The sequence below is a fragment of the Tachysurus vachellii genome, chromosome 1, assembly GCF_030014155.1.
Source record: "Tachysurus vachellii isolate PV-2020 chromosome 1, HZAU_Pvac_v1, whole genome shotgun sequence".
NCBI classification, from domain to species: Eukaryota; Metazoa; Chordata; class Actinopteri; order Siluriformes; family Bagridae; genus Tachysurus; species Tachysurus vachellii.
In genome coordinates, this window is record NC_083460.1 from 43,260,152 (window position 1) to 43,285,199 (window position 25,048).

The following is a 25,048-nucleotide window of genomic DNA, read 5'->3' on the forward strand; positions in this document are numbered from 1 at the left end:
GATATCATAGGCATTTTCCCCATTTTCATCATCTGATATCAGACATCCCATGACTATGGAAAACTGTGATGTGGGGAAGCAATGAATCCAGGATATCGTTTTTGGCTCACAAATGATTATCTGTCACTTAAAATAACTTACACAAGGGTGGGTGCTCCATGACATGGATGGACTGAAAAGGTTACTGTATTGACGCAAAAAGTTTGATGTGGAAGATGGAAAGTTCTGGCAGTGATTTAGACACACTATGTCTGTGGTGATCATTAGACTGAAGAGGCCATTTAGAACATGGCTTTGTGTTTGTAACTAGGCTTAAACAGAGTCCTCACTGCTGACTTGTCTCAATGATTTACGTTTTTGGTCATCGGTGCCACTCGAAGTTTGATAGCACTAAAAGGCTTGTCTGTGCTAATGGGGTTTCTATGTGACATGAACGCAGCCTCTCTGTGGTGATGCTTTATGAAATCTTAGCCAATAATGAAGAGGAGAGTTGGATGGTGCTCAAAGGAAAACTGTTTTTTTTTTAACCAGGTTTGAGAGACAAGGCTCATTAATGTCAACCCCATCTTTGATTTCCATTAAGGGTCACATCACAAATAAGGAAGTGAAAAACGCTGATCGATTGCACGCATTGTTATAGAAGATTGTTCCTTTTTTATCATCACATTCAGTAGGTCAGTAAAAACTTCTATTCAGTAGTTTCTATCTCACATCATTAATGATGGTTTAGGGTTCATTTAGGCATTCATCTATTCATTCAATCTAAAGACAAAGAAAATGCACTGTTAATTTTAAAATAAATAAAAAATAAAATAAACAAATAAATAAATACAATAAATAGTGTAAATTGAAAGATATTTCACAAATGTTCATAATTTCTAATACTTAATAGACAATTTTAGCCTAGATTAATTTTTGAGGAAGCAGAAAAAAACAACACAAAAAAATGAGGAAGCAACAAAAAACTATATAGTTTGATTAAAAAAAAAGTTGTATTTTTGGCATGATGATTATGTATAAGTATAGATTATATTTTCTTCTTAATTATTCCCAGTGATGTAGAACATTGCTGATCACTAGTGAATTTTTGTGAATGGAGCAATTTGTGACCAAAGAATGACGTCATTGTATGCGCAATTCCCTTTCCAGAATGAACCGTCACAGGACTGGCCACATCCTGAATCAGGACAGTCTCCCATTGGTTGTTGGAAGATCATTAAACACCCACATTGTCAATAGTGGGACCCTAATGGTGGGTATATAGGCAGTCGTCTTGCAGCTGAATGCAACAGACACTAAATTTCATCAACTTGAATTAACCATTCAATTTGAAACCATCAACAATTTTCCACCTCCATCGAGCTGTAACATTACCAGGTAAGTAATTAAGGCTTCTTTCTACCACTAAAATGACAAATGCACATGTTTTCAGGATGGGCTCTGAAACTGAACACTCTCATTTTATTTATTCAACTGAAAGCTAGACTGGTTTATATTCTTTAAACTGTGTATGCAGCAGTGGAGGAAAATACCCAGGCTCAGTAGATTTTTAAGGATACTGGGAAGTCTTCTGAAGACTAGCAGCTCATTACCCTAATGTACAGGGTCCCACAGGAGCTCCTCTATTCCGGCTAATATCTCTAATACTTTACTCACAGCCAGATGCCAGTACAGCATCTCAGCACTTAACAATAACCAACTGGAGCAGATCCTGCGCACATTTAGAAAACCTGCTGTGATTTAAAAATCTATTAAGATTGGTCTGTTTGAAAACATACAAAAAGAAGCAGAAATAAGTGAATGATGATTCCATGAAAAGAAAGACAATGCAAATACAAAAATTTGTTAATGCTGACAAGGAAATTAAAAAAAATTAGTATTTTTTGTGTTTTACAGAAACGCTAAATTACTTGCTACAGTGCACCATGGTTATGCTGAAGATCTCTGCTTTCTTCGTGGCCTACGCTTTGATTATCTGTCAGATGTACTGCTCAGATGCAGCACCATCCAGGTGAGATGTGTCATATTGCTAAGTATAATAATGTAATATTATAAATAATATAGTATTGAATGTTGTCTTTAAACTAAATAAAAGCCTCTATATATACTATGAGGGTGGTGTGTGCGGTGGTGGTGGTGGTGGTGGGGGGGGGTATAGGGTTCTGATTACATCAGTTGAATTCTGGCCAAACCCAATCTGCTTACGACAGTATTGATCCTGCGATAAATTCAAACTTGGCAACAGGTCAGCTTTTAAGTGGCACACTCTTAGCAGATTGTTTTTGATTATGATCAGACCCAAGAAGAAACCTCTCTCTCTCTCTCTCTCTCTCTCTCTCTCTCGCTGTCCCTCACTCACTTTGTGCATTATCTAAAGTTATGCTTTTCTATTCCTGATTCATCATATTTTCAGGCCTGCTCTGGAGCCCTTACCAGATGATGCCATGCTCTCTGACTATGAAGCAAGGCGATTGCTAAATGCATTTATAAAAGAGTTTGTCCAGATGACTGCAGAAGACCTTGATCAGCAGGAGACTGAGGAGAACAGGTATATGTTGTAATGATTAAAAGAAATCCAAAAGTATGATAACAATTGTACAGATTATATGAAGGATGGTGCAATTATTTTCTCTCTTTTTTTTTTAAAGAAGTGATTCAGTGAATCTAAAAGGCTTCAACATGAGAGCAAATGCCCCATAGTTATAAGATAATGGATGCAAAGTTTTTTTATGACCGAGGTATGTCCAGAAAAGAAATGTGTTTATCGACATAATGAAATGGAACAAATTCGTACAACAGGTTCTCTGCCAATCTCTAGTTTTTGCATGAGGTTTGATTTATTCTTGAGGACTTTATGCAACATTGCCTGCAAAGCATGCAATCAAGCGGACAGCATGATCTCCAGAAATAAGAGTAAAGGAGGAAATAAGAGTTTGCATGATTTGTCCATTGCTGTGATAATACAAAATTAGCCAGAAATCTATAAAACCTTGATCATAACAGTGAGTGTGAGCATGAAGTAATTCAACTTAGGAAGGAAGCATGTTTAGTTTGATATGCATCTGTTTTTCATTGTAGATTAAAACTAAAGGATTTTTTTGCATGCTCTGTTCTGTTACTGTGAGCTGTGTGTATGATCTCTTCTCCAACAGCATGGGCAGACCCATGTCCAAGCGCTGCTCCAACCTGAGCACCTGTGTTCTGGGAAAGCTTTCACAGGAGCTGCACAAACTGCAGACATTCCCACGCACCAACGTAGGAGCAGGAACCCCAGGAAAGAAGCGCAGCGCAGAGCATGTGTACAGAGAACTGACCGATCTCATCTAAACAGCTCTCTGCCTTCATCCTGATATTTCAGTGTCAATGCATGTGGATTTCTTTTTGCTTGTATGATTTGATTTCCTCATTTTGTCCTTTTTTTTATCTTTTATTGGCAGAGACAGCATACTTTACTGCCTTTCTTTCTTAATGTCTTACTTATTTGTTTCTACTTGGGCAGCTCTCATTGAAAAATAGTCTTACATTTTACCTGAATAAACATATTTTTACAAAAGAAGCCTGTCTATTTACTTATTGAGCCGATAATAACCAAAAAAAGTCAAACATCATGTTAGACCTAGTGTAAAAGTCTATAGGTAAGCTACCAACATCATCAAATTTACCCACATTTTTTCCAAATAGATTTATTGTTCGCATTTAGAAATTTTCATATTCTTGTTTTCTTTTTTCAGCGTTACAGCACAGAAGCGAGCCTGTAACACGGCCACATGTGTGACCCATCGCTTGGCAGATTTCCTTAACCGCTCAGGAGGAATCGGAAGTAACAAATTTGTCCCAACCAACGTCGGATCGCATGCTTTTGGCCGGCGAAGGAGACTTAGTCAAGAGTAGACATAAATGTCTTAGCAATATGGTGAGAAACCTTTTTAAAATGCATTCCATTTGAACTTACACCTTCTTTACAGATTATGTTGGAGCAGTGAAGAATAAAAGTATGTGTGTGTGTGTGTGTGTGTGTGTGTGTGTGTGTGTGTGTGTGTGTGTGTGTGTGTTCACTAGAAATCACTAGAATTTTTAATGCTGAATGTAAATGATGAAAAAAGCATAATTTAAAGAATTTATAGCATATTTCCTGTCATGTTTAGCAAAAAATGTGTGAAGCAACAAATTCACCCTCATAGCATAATGTTAATTGTTTAGATATAATAAATATTATTCTTATCAACAGCCAATTTCATTCTCTCAGCAATTTGTAAAATGATGCTAAACTGCTTGAAATTTGCTCATTCTATTTTCCAGGTCACCAGGCATTTACAGCTCTCTGCCATGCCATGAGCAAGAAAGAAAAGAAAAAAAATCAACATGTGCATTGAGATCCACGGGAATGGACATCATTTCACTCATCATCTGAATGGATTCCTGTTGACTGCATTTGATCTGTTAAACCCAACAGCCCACTCTCAAACTGTTATTGTTTGGCTCTCTAAAAAAAAGAAAGAAAAGGCTAAAAAACATTAGCATCCATTTAAAAGTGACCATGCTCATTTCCAATCCATTAAAAAAATGGAGAGAGAGTGATGAGAATAATCGTTCATCCTTAATTGTTGACAGAGAGCACATCGTGTGTACAATACGCTATGGCCCATGTTCCTCTGCTGCACGTCGCAGTATTGTAGGGATGAAATTAAAGCAGTGCCGTGAAAAAGGCTTCCCTGACCTATGGACGTGTCTTGTGCCTTGATGTAAATCCACTTTACATACCGCTATTGTACAGAATGTCTGATGCAGAAAGAGGGAGTTGCAATCAATGATAATGGCAAAATTGTAACAATTGTGAATCTAAGCAAGATTAAAATGTATTTTAGATACATAAGATTTGAGTTGTTGTTTCATTGCCTTGTTTAAGTCACGGTTTGCATCGATCTTCCCAACTCTCACGGTACACCCGATAATACACCACCTCTTTTACTCAGATAATTGTGTTCATACTTAAATTTCAAAATTATGTAAAGTTGTCAATGAATAAAAAGATGAATGAAGTCTAATCAGAAGCCTGGTTTATAAGAGGACAAGTTTATTCTAGTCTCACTCCCAAATGAACTAAGCAGTGATGTGGAAGAATGTAAACACAAAGTCCAAATAACTATAAATCAAAAATAACGGGCTACGTAAGAACACAGGAACTGCAACAGAGTGTGTCTATTGTTCCCTAAGGAACAGGAGTATGCTCATTTGCTGCATGTTATTTTTGCTTATTAGACCATCTGAGCATTAAAATGACAACAGCCATCTCACACAAAGCCCCTGAGAATGGCCTGTCATTATTCCCTTTATTCTCAATAGTGAGCTGGAGCTAATTAACAAGTTACTTTTCCACTGCTGATACTTTTCTACGCATGAGCACATAGTGTTTACATATATATCAATTCCTTTACATTTATATATTTATTTGTTTGTTTCTTTATTTGTTTGTTTGTTGAAGGAAGCAGAAAAAGATGCTGATGGTGATGAGGATGACAGTGATAACAAAACATTTGGGAGGAAAAGTTAGCAAGGTAACAAACTTCATAGTACTTCAGAAAGATGTAGATTTATATTTTATATTGTCTGCGTTACTATGACAGTATACAAATAGTACGTTTAAAATAGTACGTTTAAAATAGTACGTTTAAAACAGTAATAAAAAATGGAGTTATTATGGGTCTAACTAAATAATAATATCCAAATAATATGTAATAAATAATAAATAATAATAATAATAATATATAATATAAAATTATAATAATAAAATAATAATAATATAAAATAAAATAATATAATTATAATAATAATACAAGAATACAAGAAACACAGAGGCTTAAAATTCCTTGAGAATTCATAACAAACACTGACCTGCTTTAGTTTTTTCTTTTGACTTGTCTTTACAGTAATATATTATTTTTATTTATTATAGATAGATAGATAGAACTTTATTGTCATTGCATAGTACAGGTACACAGCAACGAAATGCAGTTTGGCATCTACCAGAAGTGCAAAATGTAGAAGTCGTGCAAAAGTGCAGATAAATATCTAGCATATTTACAGCAAGTGGTATATATGGAAGTGTATACAGTAAATAAATATAAAGGCTATAACAGTGCAGAAGTGTGTGGACATCATTAAGAATTACAGAATTACAGAAATGGTTCTAAGGCTATGGCATTGAAGAGGAATATGCAGAGTGAAAGGTTACAAGATTATGGCATTTAAGGCATTAGCAAGCTGAATAAACAGTCTACTATATATATATATATATATATATATATATATATATATATATATATATATATAAAAATATATATACACATACACATTATATACACATAGATGAATGTGAAATGTTGGGCAGAATGTACAGTAATGATATAACATTATACATGTTCTAGTAGTTGTTCACATATTTGCTTTGCAGAAATTTGCTTGAAAGAATGTGCTTGAAAAGAAGATTTATATTGGATAATTTTTTTAATCCACATGAGTCATGATTCCCCTCTTATTCATATCACATGAATGAACTGAAAGCACTGATCCCTGATTTTTTGGTATGTTGTCCTCAGCTGGTCTTACAGCGTTTCACCAAGTGCTCTATTTATATCCATATTTCACACAGTCCAAATGGCCGTGCTCCAGTAAGATGCTTTGTTAATTAACCTCTGTGCCCTCATAGTAAGAGTGACTCATTTCATATTACTGTCCTGCTCCTGCCCAGCCCATCGCTTTCAGCTAATAAGGAGATATTGTATCCCCTCATGCCTCAATTACTGAAATGCAGAGCCTAAAAAACAGACAGTCAATTTATAATCATGCACAAACTTTCTGTATCGTTCCTGAACACATCATACATATCTGGCTCATTAAAGGAGCAGGAGCTTAAACCTAGATAGGATAAAATGACAATAATGCAACATCTCATACAGCCATGTGAGAATTTGCATAAATATGTATAACTCTTTTTTTGGTGAAATACCAGAATACAGCAATTCAAAGCTATAAAATATATTTTCAGAGGTGTGTGTTGATTGAATTTTTCACAGTAAACAGCAGTCTCCCATGCGATGACGTCAGTAGGGGTATTAGCTATATTAAACCCATGGCAGAAAAAAGGGAACTGACCTAAATGGATGCTGTCAACACCACAAGTTAGGTCACAAATACTTAAAAGCACAGTATTGTTTTTCTTTAAATGGCAGCCACTCAGTCCATTAGGCTATAACAAATATGATCTAGATATGAAGAGAACATTTTGGATATAATGCAAAGCATCAAGCATGAAGTTGGTAAAACACCACAAGTCTTTATAATACTGTTATAATCTAAAATCTACTAGTACAAAATAATGTAGTTGTGTTCAATAATAAAAATCTTACATGCTCCTCTTTAAGTGTTCAGATAAACAAAGTATGGATGACTTAACAAGAGATATGGATTATTTGTATGTATAGATTACTTAAACAATAGATATATTGTTCAAGTGTACATATTAGCTTTCTAAAAGAGAGGATTTTCATTAGCATTAATTTAGTATTAGAGGTTTGTATCCAGATGTTAGAGAGTGTTAGTGAGAGCGAGACATGTGTAGTGTCTGTAGGGGAAAGTCTACATGACTTAGGTAGAGTTAGTAACATCCAACTCTGGCATTAGAGCCTGGACAATGAACCGGTGAAGACTTGGCAGTATAATCACAAATTCGCTTCTGAATGTCCAGGTAGTACTCTATAAACAATGTGGGCTTCATAGGTAATTGAAACACGTTTGAGGGCAAGGTTGGCCTGTTAGGACAGGATGGTGTCCATCTCACTTGGGAAGGTGCTGCTATCATTACATACGTACGGCATAGCACATACTGTAGTTTAAGAACAGGCTTAGTTAATCAGTGACAATCCAGAGCCATAGCCAGGGAGTTCCTCTCAAGGAACATCTCAGGGAGTTTTCCCTTGCCACAGTTGCCTCAGGCTTACTCATTAGGAACATACAGTATGTTACGCTTTATACATTTTTCTGTAAATAAATTCAATAGTTTCTAAAGTTGCTATATTTCTGTAAAGCTGCTTTCGGAAAACATCCATTGTTAGAAATGCTATACAAATAAATCAAATTGAATTAAATTACATCTAAAGCACTTATTGTTAATGAACTTTTTACTGATCAGAAGTTTAGTGCTGTGTTTAACAGAAACATGGGTTGAACCAAACAAGTTTGTTGCATTAAATGAAGCTTGTTCACCCGGTTCTAATTATATACATCATATATGATTATATATCAGCCACGTCTAACACGGGGGAGGAGGTGTCACAGTTATTCATGATGATAATCTAGATGTCAAGCAAGAATCTAGACATATGTTTAACTCATTTAAAGTTCTTCATACTAACAGAACATATGTAGCTTCAAAAAAAAGAAGTCAGTTCCCCTAATTTTTATTTACAGAACTTTGAACAATGTTTTAAACTCATGGTATCTTAAATATGTAACCTAGTGAACTAGAGTTAATGTATACAATGACAGAGACTTAAGCACTACTGTACGTCGCTCTGGATAAGGGCGTCTGCCAAATGCTATAAATGATATACAGTACACAATTTGCCACATCACCGTGTTAAACGTACTGTACATTTACGTCTGCTACCTCAGAGAGATTTACCAACAGTCTCCCAGAATTATCATCCATTGTTGGATTGCTGTCTGACACACAGAACTTGGTCATGTGACTGATTACATAGAATCAGTGTTTCACTACACCTTAGATATTGTAGCGCCACTTAAAAGAAAAACATCTAGATTAGATTAGATTAGATTAGGTTCAACTTTATTGTGATTACACTTGTACAAGTACAAAGCAACTAAATGCAGTTTGGCATCAATCCAGAAGTGCAATAAGCAGCAAGTGCAAGATGTAGAGTACTTACATTAAAAACAGGATAATATACAGATGAATATGCTATGGATATATAGGTATGGATATACAAGATATACAGGTTGCATGCTATAGACATAAAATATATATGGTGTTATATATTATATAGACAAATATACAGAGGTAGGTGGTCACCAGAAGGCAGAGTTAAGTAAGGTGACAGCTCTAGGGAAAAAGCTGTTCCTCAGTCCGCTGGTTTTTGTCTGGAGGCTCCTGAAGCACCTACCGGAAGGAAGGGATACAAACAGTCTATGTGCAGGGTGAGAGCTCTCTTTAAGAATGCTGCGAGCTTAACGCAGACAGTGTTTTCTTTGAATGCCCTCAATAGCTGGAAGTAGAGTTCCAGTGTTGCGGTGGGTGGTTTTCACCACCCGTTGAACTGCCTTGCGGTCTGCAGCTGTGCAGTTCCTATACCAGACTACAACACAGTTGGTCAGGATGCTCTCAATCAAACAGCAATAAAAGTTCACCAGGATGGCTGAAGACAGTTTCTTCAGTGTCCTCAGGAAGAACAGGCACTGGTGAGCTTTCCTGACCAGACTGGAGGTTTTGGTGGTCCAGGACAGGTCCTCTGATATGTGGATCCCCATGAACTTGAAGCTGGAGACAAATTCAACATGCAGCTCATTGATGTGGATGGGGCATGCGTGCCTCCTCTCTCCCACCTGAAGACCATGAGGAGCTCCTTTGTTTTGCTGGTGTTAAGGAGCAGGTTGTTGTCTGCACACCATGCGGCCAGATGCTGTACCTCTTCTCTGTAGGCTGTCTCATCATCGTTGTTGGTAATGCGGCCAATCACTGTGTCATCAGCAAACTTGATTATGGAATTAGATCCATGCACAAGCCTGCAGTCGTGAGTAAAGAGGGAATCAATGAATGGGCTCAGTACACAGCCCTGTGGTACAAGAGTGATGGTGGCAGACCGGATGTGGACTGACCTGACATGCGGGGCCCTGTTGGTCAGAAAGTCCATCTAGAGAGAAAGAAATAGCCTGGTATGATCTCACACACACACAACCTAAATCAGACCACCAGAAAATGAGTAGCATTAACTGGTAGTATTTCAAGTAGCATGGGAGGAAAGTCTCCTGAGCTACAGAAAATATCTTAATAAAATTTTTTTGTATAGCACTTTTAACAATTCACATTGTCTCAATGCAACTTTACAGAAGTACAGAAACAATAATTAAGTTACTATACATTTCTAACATTGATTCATACATTCATACATCATATATATAAATGAGCAAGCCTGAGGCGATGGTGGTAAGGAAGACTATTTCAGCATAACTCTTTATCTAATTTAAGATAACAAAAATATTTAAACTAGAAATGAAAACACTGTAAAAAAAAATGTGCAAAATCATTATTTATTTAATTTAATTATTTATTATTTATTTAAAACCAGATAATCTGATAACTAATCCTGTAGATAACAATATTACTAAAACTGGTCAGCACTGTTTTAGTCCTGTTTGAGAGACTGATTTAATTTAACTGATTTCTTCTTCTTAAACCTGCATACTGGATCCATTACCCACATGTTTCTGTAAAGTGATAGTAAAGCGATATTACCAGTAGCTACTAAACCCTTTTAAAAAGAAAAATTCTTTACTTAGTACTGACTTTTAAATCAAACGTTTAGCAATTATCAATACATATTTATATATGCAGTCTCTTGGTGCAATTATTCATAAACATGATAACAAGGGGCAGTCGTGGCCTAATGGTTAGAAAGTCTGACTCCTAACCCTAAGGTTGTGGGTTCGAGTCTCGGCCCGGCAATACCACGACTGAGGTGTCCTTGAGCAAGGCACCGAACCCCCCAACTGCTCCCTGGGCGCCACAGCAAAAATGGTTAACCACTGCTCCGGGTGTGTGTTCACGGTGTGTGTGTGTGTTCACTGCTGTGTGTGTATGCACTTTGCATGGGTTAAATGCAGAGAACAAATTCTGAGTATGGGTCACCGTACTTAGCCATATGTCACGTCACGTCACGTCACTATTAGCTTCCACTGTTATGCTGGTATGTTTCAGCTAAGTCAGATGTGATACACCATCTTAATTCAGAAACACTAGTTCATGTACAGTACTAGTTCACCTCTAGGTTGGATTATTGTAATACTTTACTGTCTGGATGTTCCAGTAGGAGCATAAACAAGCTCCAGTTAGTCCTAACTAGAACCAGAAGATGTGAACATGTCACTCCTATAAACTAGAGATGCAATACAAAAATGCAATACAAATGTCAAAATGTCTTGATTTTTTTCCTCTTTAATCTGGCAAGTAGAATGACTCATTTGTTCTTTCCTGCTCCTTGATGATTCCAATTTAAATATCAATAAGCCATGAAATGAAGGAAACATTAACTGACTATGACCTTTGATCACATTATTTTTGCATGAGAGTGCAATCTTATATCTTCTGCAATATAATGATCCATTTTTGTCGTAAATCTACACAGTTAATTTACATCTAAAAAGATAATTACATACAAGGAATGTGGCAACTTCGGATTTTGACAAAATACGAAGCAAACTGTAGAAACATTCTTATCAATAAATACATTGTACTGACACATAGTTTATTAATCTACCCATTTTACTCTGGCATAAAAAATTATATTTGCTTACTTATATGCAATCAGAGCTGCTCCCAGTGAACCAGTCACCATAATTACACAGTTATTACTGTTTCACTGCAATAATAAACAATAACAAAGCATTTTAAACCTGTGCAATAACAGAAATGTAAAAATGTGCAATATCACCTATGTGCAATATGTCTTCAGTGTAACCACTACTCTTTTTATACATTTTTGTTTTTGTATATACTGTATATTACATTATGTCTTTATTCTTTTTATATATTTTTTTGCTACTGTAACAGAAAAATTTCCCCATTGTGGGACGAATAAAGAAATATCTTATCTTATATGCTGCAAAGGAAACAGAAACAATGGGCAGTTAATCTATTTTAATCCTTACATTAATGAAACTTAAGAGGTATAATTTAAAGTTAAGGGCTTTTTATCTGCACTTAACAAATAAGTTAAATCTTATTTGACCAGTGGAAGACTTGTATTGGCATTTAAACCTTCAGATCAATACTATGCATTTGCATTGGAGATGCAAGAAATACATACAAATGTGTTCCTTCTAAAGCCTCAGAAAAGTGGCCATCAACTTCATCCAATCAGTCATGATTATATTCATGAGCATTACACATCAGTGGGTGTTCTTCTTCTCTGAGTTTAAATCTGAGGAGAGCAAAAACCCTTATATCACCCAGACTCAACAGTATTTAGAAATGTGATCTCTCACAAACTGAATTGAGCGTAATTTCAGGGTGGCTGTTTCTGCACTGAACAGCTGATATGATGTTAACAATCACCACTGTACTGTCACTTTTCTTCTGTGTTTTGCACCACTTTAAAATCATGCATCCTTGCACCACCCAAAAACTATCATTACACTTCTGTGTGTCCATCCATATTTATTCTGTTTATTCTGTATATATGTATATATTCATAATGACATTCCTACAGCTATATCTGTCATACCACTTCATACTGTATCATACTTATATAAAAACCACACTATATATACCCTTATTCGGTTATATGTACATATTACTACATCTTCTGTATAACATCATACCCTTATTTATTACAATGCCACTTGTAAATAAGCTATCTATGCACTTCTGGTTAGATGCTAACTGCATTTCATTGGCTCTGTACAGTACATGTACCTTGCAGAATGACAATAAAGTTGAATTTAATCTAATCTAATCTAATCTAATTGGTGCGTGCCTGTTGCTATATCTCTGTACTGTATGTCACCAATATGACGTTTGTAGACACTTTTATTATCTGTCCTCACTTTCCATAGTGTAGATAATGTATTTCGCATGTGTGTATAACATATTTTGTCTTTCTGGTCTGAAATAAAACTGCACTGAAAAAGCACAAGGTGAATGTGAGCCTACAGGTTTATGCTGTTCAGCAGCCACTCTTCTCCTGCATCAGCAATGTTGCCCTGCTCGCACAGCATTATGATGGTCAACCATAAACTTGCCTTTGTGTCACCTCAGTAATGGCTGTTATGGGGTATTTTATAATCTCCATCACCCTTCCTTCAGCTGCACAAGCAAGCTGATCCTCCTTGTGGTTTACTAATGGTACTTTAATGTGCTGTATTTATCCCACTTGTGAACATGACATACTCATATTTACTACTAGAATTCGGCTTCTGAAGTAGTAATTATGATTATATTTTGAACATGAAATAGGGGTTAGGGTCTTTGACTTAATTTGACAGAATAACACATTACTCAGTTAGTTTTATTACTTATGAGGAATCATTCAGGTTCAACTTCCTTGCAGGAATTTTTTAGGCAGCAGAAAACCTGAATCTAATTCCACTGCTAATAAAGGACTCATTTAGCATTAAGCACTCATACAATTTATAATTAAAGTAAGACACCACAAATGTATTTTATTTTTAATAAAACTATACAAATATGGCACAACAGTGACATCTAGTGATTGTATTAAGGTGCTTAACTCATTCGATGGCCTAGGACCTAAATACGTTGCAGATATGTTTACTGAATATAAACCAAACAGACCACTCAGATCATTAGGATGGAGTCAGTTAGAGATACCAAGGGTTCACACCAAACAAGGGGATTTTGCTTTAAGCTAATATTCTGCCTGCAGTTGGAATCAGCTTCCAGAAGAAATCAGATGTGCTAAAATCGCTTGTCGCTTGTGTGTCTGCCTTCGAGTGCAGGTGAGGACACTTTTGAGCTGCACTTGGTGGAACTGTAGCTGGAGGCCGTGGAAAAGCAGATCGCAGGCCCAGCTATGGGAGTTGATAGCCACGCTGGAAGCTTCCCGGTCAGTCGTTCACCTGTCTCAGGTAAATTCCCGGCGCAAAATTAGTACTCCCTCCCCCTCTACGCTGTGTGTTTCTCTGTCCAGGCCCAGTGAACCCAGGAAGCAGCCTGCCCAGGTGTTGTTCTCTCCAGCACCAGGGAACCACGGACCCTGGGTGCAGCAGCAGCGGAAGACACAAACCGGTCCCCGGTCAAGGACCTCTCCACCTCCATCGCCACCGGTCTTCGAGATTGCCACCCGGAACCGCTTTGCCCCCCTTCGCAAGACGGAACACGGCGCTGTGATCATCGGAGACTCCATCGTCCACCACGTCCGTGCTACTGTGGCTAAAGGTAAGGCCCGCACTCGCTGTTTACCTGGTGCTCGTGTTCTTGATGTCGCTGCACAGGTACCTGGGACCCTGAGCAGGAACACTGGAGCTGTGGTTCTTCATGCCGGCACGAACGACACCAGTCGGCACTCCTGAAGAGGGACTTCAACACACTGGTGGAGACGGTTCGCAGAACATCGCCCACGTAAGGATCATCGTTTCTGGACCGTCTGGACCACGTACCAGCAAGGAGTCAAGAGGTTCAGTAGACTTTTTGCCCTTAATGAATGGTTACAGTCATGGTGTCACATGGAATGTTTTCTGGGAGCGTCCTAGGCTATTCCATGCTGATGACCTGCACCCCAGCAGAGTTGGAGCTGAAATCTTCTCGGACCACATCTTCAGGGCGCTGCACACCTTCTGACTGGTAAACTACAATTTAAGTCTAAATTTCAATAGCCATCCTTCACCTCATCACATTGACACAAATACACACATAGCTCATCCTATAGAAACTGTGTCTGTTCCCCAAGTAGTGAGATCAAATAGTAAATGCAGTTCTTTAAATAATCTTACTGTAATTAGACCAGAAAAATGCCAAAGAAACAAACAAAAACAGTTCCTAAAGTTCAGGCCCAGATCACCCAAAGCACTTATTGTAAATCATCTCAGAAAATAGCCTTACTGCACTCTGCCTTACTGAAACCTTAAATTATAAAAAGTTTGGAGGCCGGTCATTTGCCGTCCAGGGACCAAAGCTGTGGAACGCACTTCCAGCACACTTATGATGCATCACTGTGCTGAGTGTTTTTAAATCGCAGTTGAAAACTCATTTATTCCTACAAGCTTTTAACACATAGCCCCTGATTCAACTGCTATGCTATGTTCATTGTGTTCTTATATTTTATTGTCTATTGTTGTTTTACTGGAAAGTACCTTGTGCTCCTTTTGGTTGTTGTAAGGTGCTCTATAAATAAAATTTGATTTGATTTGATTTGAAACTTGGATTAAACCAAATGAATACATCGGTCTAAATGAGTCTACTAGGGATGAGCGAGTACAGCATTATCTGTATCTGTATCTGTATCTGTATCTGTTAACCATATGAATTATCTGTATCTGTATCTGTATCTGTACTTGAAGGGGGTGGGGCCTAACCCGGAAGTAGGCAGGGCTTTAACCAGTATGTTATTTTAAACATGCAATTGATATGGGTTGATCAGAAATTGTTATATTTATTGCTGATTAGAAAAATATTTACAGGACAGCATCAGGATTGAGCTTCAGATCAATGGTTTTGATCACGATAGCAAACGAACTATATTACAGAACAAGTTTTGCAACATTGAAAACAAAACAATGCAGTGCAATTATGAAGTAAAATGTAATGAACAACAAAACTTTCTTTTTTAACTTTAAATTTTTTTATGATCAAAGTGTGATTTTTTTTAAAAAAATTTTGGTTCTTTTTTATTTTTTTATTTCCACACCAGGTGTGTGTGTGTGTGTGTGAGTGTGTGTAGCTTAATAATTAATTTGTAATATTTATAACACTAGCTTACTACCTTTATGTTTTTATGAAATACAGCAAAAACGTGTCAGACACAGTGTCTGGTTACTGGTTAGAGACAGCTGAAGGTTTAAAAAAGAAAAAAAATCTCCGACAGGCAGAGACGCAATGCGAGTCACATTCTACCAAGCAAGCACCACGTCTGAACGAACCCACGTTTACGCGTTGGATACCCACGTTGGATAACTCCAACAGATCACAGTAAGACCTTATGCCCTTTAGGGGGGTGTTAACAAAAATAGTAGTGCCGTAGTGTTGTGATGCTTTTCACCACCGTGATCCGTGACTGCAATGGATGCTGCCGCTTTTCAAAATAAGAGTCCTGCATTTATATCAAAATTGAACAACATAATATAGCTCCAAAAACTCAAAATATGCCAAAATGTTATTTAAGCAAATTAAATTTATAATAAAAAATATTCAAATACGTCTGCTACACTCCCACCAAATTATAAATGTCTCTTAAACATGTATAATTTCCATTTATGTTTCTTTAAACTTTGTGTGTTTGAAGAAATATAAAGTCCACATGTAAATCAGTTCATTCTGATTCTTCTAATAGCAAAACCAACTTTTTGAGCTGGACTTTCTACCATTGACATCTTATTTATCCGTTCTCCTTTCTTGAATTTCCTGTCACCAAGTATTAATTTGGCTTTCCTAACCAGTCCATCTGGGTTTGAAACAGTCTCTACGATCCTTCCTATTCTCCACTGATTTCTTGGCAGAAGAGATTCATCAATGTCCTTGTGAATTTTCCTGGAGGTGGTAAAGCTGTTGTGGCTTTCATGGTAATTGGTTAGGTGTGAGCGGTTCTAAGCTCTTAGGATCGTTCGGGTGGTCCACAGTTAGGGGGCGACTGTTGACTACTGCCATAGCCTCATAAAACAAAGTGCACAATGAAGCATCACTAAGTCTGCCTGATGAAAGTGATACAGTTGTACTTAGAACACTGCGTACAGTGTTGATTTGCCGCTCCCATACGCCACCAGCATGACTGGAATGGGGAGCATTCAAAATAAAGTCACATTGTTTGTCAGCAAGAAAAACACTAAGTCTTTCAGGGTTAAGCTCCTGTAATGCAGAATTCAGTTCATGTTTAGCACCTATGAAATTGGTACGCTGGTCACATCGAATTTGTCTCACTGTGCCTCGAATAGCAATTAAGCATAGTAGGGTGTTGATGAATGCATCTGTAGACATCTCTTCTAACATCTCAATGTGAATAGCTCTTGAACAAAAACAGGTCAGGAGCAGACCATACCTTTTGTGTTGCTTTCTGCCCTCCTTAGTCATGAAAGGACCAAAGCAATCTATACCACAGTACGTAAAGGGTGAGGAAGGTTCCACACGTTCTGTAGGCAGATCACTCATCCTTTGCCCTTCAGCAGATTTTCTTAGCCTTCTACAAGTTACACAGTTGTGGATGTATAAAGTGATAGCTCTGTTTATTCCAGGTATCCAATAGGCACAAGACCTGATATCATTGATTGTGAATCCCTTTCCTTGGTGCTTCACTCTTTCATGACTGTGTGCAATTATTAATTTGGTTATGTGATGTTCTCTGGGAATAATCAAGGGATGTTTGAATGAGTGAGTGAATGATGAATGACTTTGTATAGTATAGTGTTATTTATGTATGTATTGTATAGTATAGTGTTATTTATGTATGTATTGTATAGTATAGTGTTATTTATGTCTGTATTGTCTTGTATAGTGTTATTTATGTCTGTATTGTATTGTATAGTATTATTTATGTCTGTATTGTATAGTACAGTATTATTTATGTGTGTATTGTATAGTATAGTGTTAATGTCTGTCTTGTATTGTATAGTATAGTGTTATTTATGTCTGTATTGTATAGTAGTGTTATTTACGTGTGTATTGTATAGTATAGTGTTATTTATGTCTGTATTGTATAGTATAGTGTTTTTATGTCTGTATTGTATAGTATTGTATAGTGTTATTTATGTCTGTCTTGTATAGTATAGTATAGTATAGTATAGTGTTATTTATGTCTATATTGTATAGTATAGTGTTATTTATGTCTGTCTTGAATAGTATAGTGTTATTTATGTCTGTATTGTATTGTATAGTATAGTGTTATTTATGTCTTGTATTGTATAGTATAGTGTTATTTATGTCTGTCTTGTATAGTATACTGTTATTTATGTCTGTCTTGTATAGTATACTGTTATTTATGTCTGTATTGTATAGTAGTGTTATTTACGTGTGTATTGTATAGTATAGTGTTATTTATGTCTGTATTGTATAGTATAGTGTTATTTATGTCTGTATTGTATAGTATTGTATAGTGTTATTTATGTCTGTCTTGTATAGTATAGTGTTATTTATGTCTGTCTTGTATTGTATAGTATAGTGTTATTTATGTCTGTATTGTATAGTATAGTGTTATTTATGTCTGTATTGTATAGTATAGTGTTATTTATGTCTGTATTGTATAGTATAGTGTTATTTATGTCTGTATTGTATAGTATAGTGTTATTTATATCTGTATTGTATAGTATAGTGTTATTTATGTCTGTCTTGTATAGTATACTGTTATTTATGTCTGTATTGTATTGTATAGTGTTATTTATGTCTGTATTGTATTGTATAGTGTTATTTATGTCTGTATTGTATAGTGTTATTTATGTCTGTATTGTATAGTATTGTATAGTGTTATTTATGTCTGTCTTGTATAGTATAGTGTTATTTATGTCTGTCTTGTATTGTATAGTATAGTGTTATTTATGTCTGTATTGTATAGTATAGTGTTATTTATGTCTGTATTGTATAGTATAGTGTTATTTATGTCTGTCTTGTATAGTATACTGTTATTTATGTCTGTATTGTATTGTATAGTGTTATTTATGTCTGTATTGTATAGTATAGTGTTATTTATGTCTGTATTGTATTGTATAGTATAGTGTTATTTATGTCTGTATTGTATAGTATAGTGTTATTTATGTGTGTATTGTATAGTATAGTGTTATTTATGTCTGTATTGTATAGTATAGTGTTATTTATGTCTGTCTTGTATAGTATAGTGTTATTTATGTCTGTCTTGTATAGTATACTGTTATTTATGTCTGTATTGTATAGTAGTGTTATTTACATGTGTATTGTATAGTATAGTGTTATTTATGTCTGTATTGTATAGTATACTGTTATTTATGTCTGTCTTGTATAGTATACTGTTATTTATGTCTGTATTGTATAGTAGTGTTATTTACGTGTGTATTGTATAGTATAGTGTTATTTATGTCTGTATTGTATAGTATAGTGTTATTTATGTCTGTCTTGTATAGTATAGTGTTATTTATGTCTGTCTTGTATTGTATAGTATAGTGTTATTTATGTCTGTATTGTATAGTATAGTGTTATTTATGTCTGTCTTGTATAGTATACTGTTATTTATGTCTGTATTGTATTGTATAGTGTTATTTATGTCTGTATTGTATTGTATAGTATAGTGTTTTTTTATGTCTGTATTGTATAGTATAGAGTTATTTATGCCTGTCTTGTATTGTATAGTATAGTGTTATTTATGCCTGTATTGTATAGTATAGTGTTATTTATGTCTGTATTGTATTGTATAGTATAGTGTTATTTATGTCTGTATTGTATAGTATAGTGTTATTTATGTCTGTATTGTATAGTATAGTGTTATTTATGTCTGTATTGTATAGTATAGTGTTATTTGTGTGTATTGTATAGTATAGTGTTATTTATGTCTGTATTGTATAGTATAGTGTTATTTATGTCTGTATTGTATAGTATAGTGTTTTTTATGTCTGTCTTGTATAGTATAGTGTTATTTATGTCTGTATTGTATAGTATAGTGTTATTTATGTCTGTATTGTATAGTATAGTGTTATTTATGTCTGTATTGTATTGTATAGTGTTATTTATGTCTGTATTGTATTGTATAGTGTTATTTATGTCTGTATTGTATTGTATAGTGTTATTTATGTCTGTATTGTATTGTATAGTGTTATTTATGTCTGTATTGTATAGTGTTATTTATGTCTGTCTTGTATTGTATAGTGTTATTTATGTCTGTATTGTATTGTATACACTGCAGAAAACAAAATCTAAGAAAGTTAACAAAATCTTATTTCTAGAAAATATGTCTTGTATTTTTGCCATAAGAAATAAAAAGTCTTATAAAATACATTGCACACTAGCTCATAAATCTTAATTTAAGAAAATTGGTCTTCTTCTTTCTTGACAAGTAAATGTTAACTGATTTTGAGGTAGATTTAAAATATATGAAAGATATAAAGTGCAAGTTTTGGTGCATGTCCAATTAGATTGTTGTGCTAATTTTAAGAATAATACCAGCCTTAAAAACTCTAATTACAAGAATCTTAATTAAATTTGTTTTTTGTTGTTTTAGTGATCTTTTGTCTGTGGCTGTTCATGTATTTCAAAAATCACAAGACAAATTGCTTGTGTGAATATAAACACTTGGTCAAAAAGTGGTTTTATTCTGATTTATTATATTTCTTATCATCAACAAACATACAACAATGAATTTATTGTATGCAGAACAATCACATTTACAGTAACAGATGTATTTATTCCTGGGGCTGTCAAAACAGACGGCACTTAACATGAGTTTTAAAGTTTATCCAAGGAATATTCTGGGTGAGCTCATAAGCAGCATTTGTTGATGAGCACAAAAATAATTTTTCTTCTCAAAAAAGGGCTTTGATCAACATTGTTGTCGATTAAGCTCAACTTGTAATAAAAGCAGATTATTCCAAAACATCACTGTTATACATCCAAAATAAGTCAAAACGTATTCAATTTAGAACACACCCATTAATATTTCATAGGAACGTATGTAACGTCCCTGTGATTGAAACTGTAATACGGTGTGGAGTCTCAGACATGTAGTCTCAGTCAAAACAGACTGTACTGTACATCTGACATTCAAAACAATACAAAGATGAATTTATGATGAATATGTTCCTCACAAGTCCAAATTCTGGTAGACTACTAGCATTTGCCATACACACTAGTAACTTCAGAGATAAATGGTGTTTAAGGCACCTTTTGCAGGTGATGACATTAGGCCTGATCAACCTGCTGTACTCACCTTTCCCTGCAAGTGTGAAAACATATTTTGTTACACAATGTTCTGGATAATTTGGTCTAATGCGTGTACAATCCCTGTAATAGCAAAATTTGTGAAGTTCAGGAGGGAGAATGTAACTGATGTAAAAAGTGAACTCATTGATTTGACCTGACCCTTGTCTATTTCCTGTATTATTATTGTTTTTTTATTTTTTATTTTAAGATTGGTTTATTAATGTTTTATATCTTCCTACGTTTTACAAAAGAATGGTTTAGTGAACTCCACAAAATTTTGTCCTTAATTAGTGTTCATAGAATATAACTTTAAAAGTAGCGGAACTTTTCTTTGGGAATTTGTTTGGGGAGGGAATGTTATCGGTGGGACACTCCTGTGGGGCTTCCTCTTGTGCATCATGCGGTCGCCTCAGTCTATGTCCCGGATGAGGCCGATGATGACGCAGGTGTTTTTCGCTCCTCCCCTCAATATAATCTTGTGGTAATATTTCTTCTCTGAAACGCATTTTTGACGCTAAGAGAATGTGATTAACATGATGACAGTTGATTGTGTTAGTTATGTTAAAACTGTATCGGTTAATGTGTTTTTTTAATTATTCAAAACGAGATGTCGTGTCGTGATCGTGATGCTAACTGTTTAGCATTATATGTACTAGTGTGGACCAGTGAGGGAGAAGCTGACGCCCCGTGTCTCAACTGTTTATTTCCTTTTCTTACAGGTATGTTGTTTAATGAGTTCTGTTTCAGAAAGAAAAGAGATTTAGCTCACTGATAATTGATGTATATTGAACAGAGTGTTATAGGAGAAATAATTGGATTAAATTTATGTTGTCTGTGAAGCACGTGGTGCGGCCTGCACGTGGTACGGTGCCGAATATATATTGTCATTAAAATGTCATTAATTAAGCTCTTTACACCAACTTTTATTATAAATTAATTGCACTAGTATTAAGTGTTCCTTTTACAAAGTAAAATAGCGTTTTCTGTGATGGGTAGGTTTATGGGTAGAGTTAGTGTAGACCAGGGGTCACAACCTTAAACACTCACAGAGACATTTGGACTCATTTCCTACAGAAAAAAAACCAGGGAGCCACAAAACCTTTTTGACATCTAAAATGAAGAGAACAGCCGCATATATCGTTTTTTACCTTTATGGAAAGTATAGAAAAAACCGTAGTGTGTTGTATTTATGACATCAATGAACTGTTACAGAGTAAACGACATTTTATTTCTGCAGGCAAACAAAAATATTTTGAACAGTTTGAACTGACCTTAACAAAAAAGACGCTGGGTTGAAGGTTACTTTCAAATAAAATGTTCAATGTCTAATTGAGTTCTCTTCGTATTCACAACAAGTTTTGAAGACAGGCAAGTGTGACATCTCCAACCCCCGCAACCCCAATTTTTTTTATTGGTTGTTGTGTTAAATCTTATCCAGATAGTGCTATTTTCTGATTGGCTGTTGTGTAGCCTCTTTTTTTTGATTGGCTGATAAGTGTCAGGCTCGACTAAGAACGGAGACGCGCTTGGTTCCTGCCCGGTTCCATAGAGACAGCGGTGCGGACTGATACGTTTTGGGTGCTGCGGCTTATTAAATATATGATAAATAGTCAAAAAGTTTTTCTGTGTGAGGAATACGATGTGTGGCGAGAGAACGTGACAAAAGACTGACATGCGTGACTGTCACTCTCAATACGTGACACTTGACAGCCTGCATGACATCAAAATTTTAACTTGCCGGCTGCAGCAAACCAAAAATGCGTCTGATTCTGTGTCGGATTTCGCAAGTCGGCAGTTATGACGTATGTTTTGAGCTACAAAAAAATTAAACACGGTTTATTTTAATGTTACAAGAGCATCATAATCTTAGAACTTAGAATTACATTTTTTAACAAAATAAAATAAATTTAAATGAAATATTTATTTTCCAAATCTACAGGGAGCCGCAGCAGAGGGATGAAAGAGCCACTTGCGGCTCCGGAGCCGCTGGTTGCCGACCCCTGGTGTAGGGGGAGAGAATATACAGTTTGTACAATATAAATAACATTACACCCATGTCCTCGTAAACAACATGCAATTTTAAAAAACACTGAATATGAATGCAATTAATGTCTAATAAAAGTTGGTTTAAAGCACTTAATGACACTTCCATTTTCCATGAATTTTGCTATATATCCTAATCATTAACACGTATTCATTACTTCCATTAGCTTTGTTTTTATTTTAAATTCATACATTGCTTAAATTATTACATCATTAGCTAACTGTGTGATGTACATTTCTGAAATTACAAAAATTGGACAGCTATCTGATAACAGATCACTAAATTGTAATGTTGACATACATTCTCTGTAAAGCTGCTGTGAAACAATATGTATTGTGAAAAGCGCTATACAAATAAATGAGTTGAACAGAATTAATCTATTTACTCCTATTAATTCCTTTTAGTATGAGCTAATTAAACTATAATAATTGCTAACTCACTAGTAATAATAACTAATAATTGCTCACACAGTGACCGTGAACTCACTATTTATATATTAATATATGTATATTAATATTTTAACTTTAAACTAATAGTTTAGTAATGATTTAAGTACTTTATTCCTGTATACTTTTATTATAAAGTGTTACCCTAATTCCTCAGTGCATATCGATATAGATATCCTCTCGTGTTTTTTTTTATTTATTTTTATTTTTGTAGTTGAACATGCCATCGCTGTGTTTACCGCCCTGCCACTGCTCTTCCCATCTGGCTCTGCAGCGCCCAAGAAACTGGTCCCAATCAGTGAGGCTTTTTTCCACGTTCTTACGGTGAGTTTAACTTCATGATAACTTAGCAGGTGCCTAAGATGCCTACACTCTCAATAAAATACTTGGTTAAAAACATGCTAATTGTGCTACTCAAAAATTGGCCATGCAAAATAAAAAAAAAATTAAAATAAAATAACCTCAACCCAGTCTTTGGGTAGAAAAAACTACCCATAATAACCAGTCTTTTAGAAGGGTGTAAATGCTGTTTATTTATGGTTTATACTGGATGCATATTTACCCATGAAGAGCCTCAAACCTGACACAGATGTTTCCTTTTCCCTCATTAACCCTTTCCACCCCACAACAAATGAAACACAAACATTACTTATTTTGCTTTGTGGCTGTGTTTGTAGTCTAAATTCTGTATTTATGTATTTAGTTTTCTAGCCCTCTGGGGATCCTGACACATACATCCACCGGTGTGTGCTTTCTAGTCCTGTCTTGCTGGTTGGAGAGGAAAACTGAGGGCACTGAGAAACTTGAGGGCAAATGACGTGTATGTGTGTGTGTGTGTGTGTGTGTGTGTCCCTTAGTTCACATGTACATCAGATGCTTAAATGTTTTTCAAATGAAAATGTTTTATTTATTTTTAAATCTATAGATTTGTCTTTAATTATTTATTTATTAATATTTCTAATGCATATATTTAATGTTCTTTAATTTAAGACTCCATTTCCCTCGGTATCTTTTTAATTAGAATCACTTTGTGCTGCTAAAACCCTTTATTGAATCACTTTGTTCTGCTGAAACATTAGTGTAGCCCAGCTAGGGTTATATTAAGTATCATTTCTTTTATTTTCATGTAATGGGGCATTTATGATTGTTTGTGGTTCATATAATATCATGTCTGTGTCTAGTGATAAAATAATTGTGCACGTCCCCTTTAAGAGTTTGTTAGTAATACACTGTCTAAAAACGTGGCTTTGCCCAGCAGGTTAGTTCATTTCTTTGTGATTGGCCCTTGTCCTTCTTATTCCCGCCTCTGCAGGTATACTGAGAATTCTGATTGGATGAAGGGGTGGAGTTTAGAACTGCAGATCGGTGTGAGAGGTTTGTTGTTTGTCTCCTGCGAGTTTTAAGGCTAATATATAGAGTAAATAACCACTGACAAAGTGTGTTAAAGCGTCTGTATTTGGCTGACCGAGTGTTATTACTACTTTTATTTGTGTATATAATGTGTACAAGAGTAAAGTTTACGACTTGTTTCTTCTGAGTCTGCTGCACAGAGCAGCCGAAGCTACGCTAATTCTCGTGACTATCTGACTGCTTTCCTACAGTTTAGTTTAGTTAACGATGTGACTGGGAGGAATTCATGGACCAGTTGGGACTTACCTCGGACGTGCTTTGGAGTATCGTTGCTATGGCGATAAAGGATCGTGCTGCTGTTCGGTAGAGGAG

The 25,048-nt window shown here is 35.5% G+C and overlaps 1 protein-coding gene across 2 annotated transcripts; it reads left to right on the forward strand.

Moving 5' to 3' along the window:
* Positions 1 to 650: 650 nt before the first annotated feature.
* On the forward strand, positions 651 to 3,556 carry calca (calcitonin/calcitonin-related polypeptide, alpha). 2 transcript variants are annotated; one of them, XM_060865696.1, is made up of 5 exons: positions 651 to 674; positions 1,150 to 1,377; positions 1,878 to 2,011; positions 2,414 to 2,548; positions 3,153 to 3,556. In XM_060865696.1, exons 3-5 carry the CDS (start codon positions 1,926 to 1,928, stop codon positions 3,325 to 3,327), a joined length of 396 nt encoding a protein of 131 aa, XP_060721679.1. In that variant the 5' UTR covers positions 651 to 674; positions 1,150 to 1,377; positions 1,878 to 1,925; the 3' UTR covers positions 3,328 to 3,556. The 2 variants fall into 2 exon arrangements, with proteins under 2 accessions (XP_060721679.1, XP_060721670.1); XM_060865687.1 differs by having other exon boundaries at positions 1,897 to 2,011.
* The last annotated feature ends 21,492 nt before the right edge of the window (positions 3,557 to 25,048 follow it).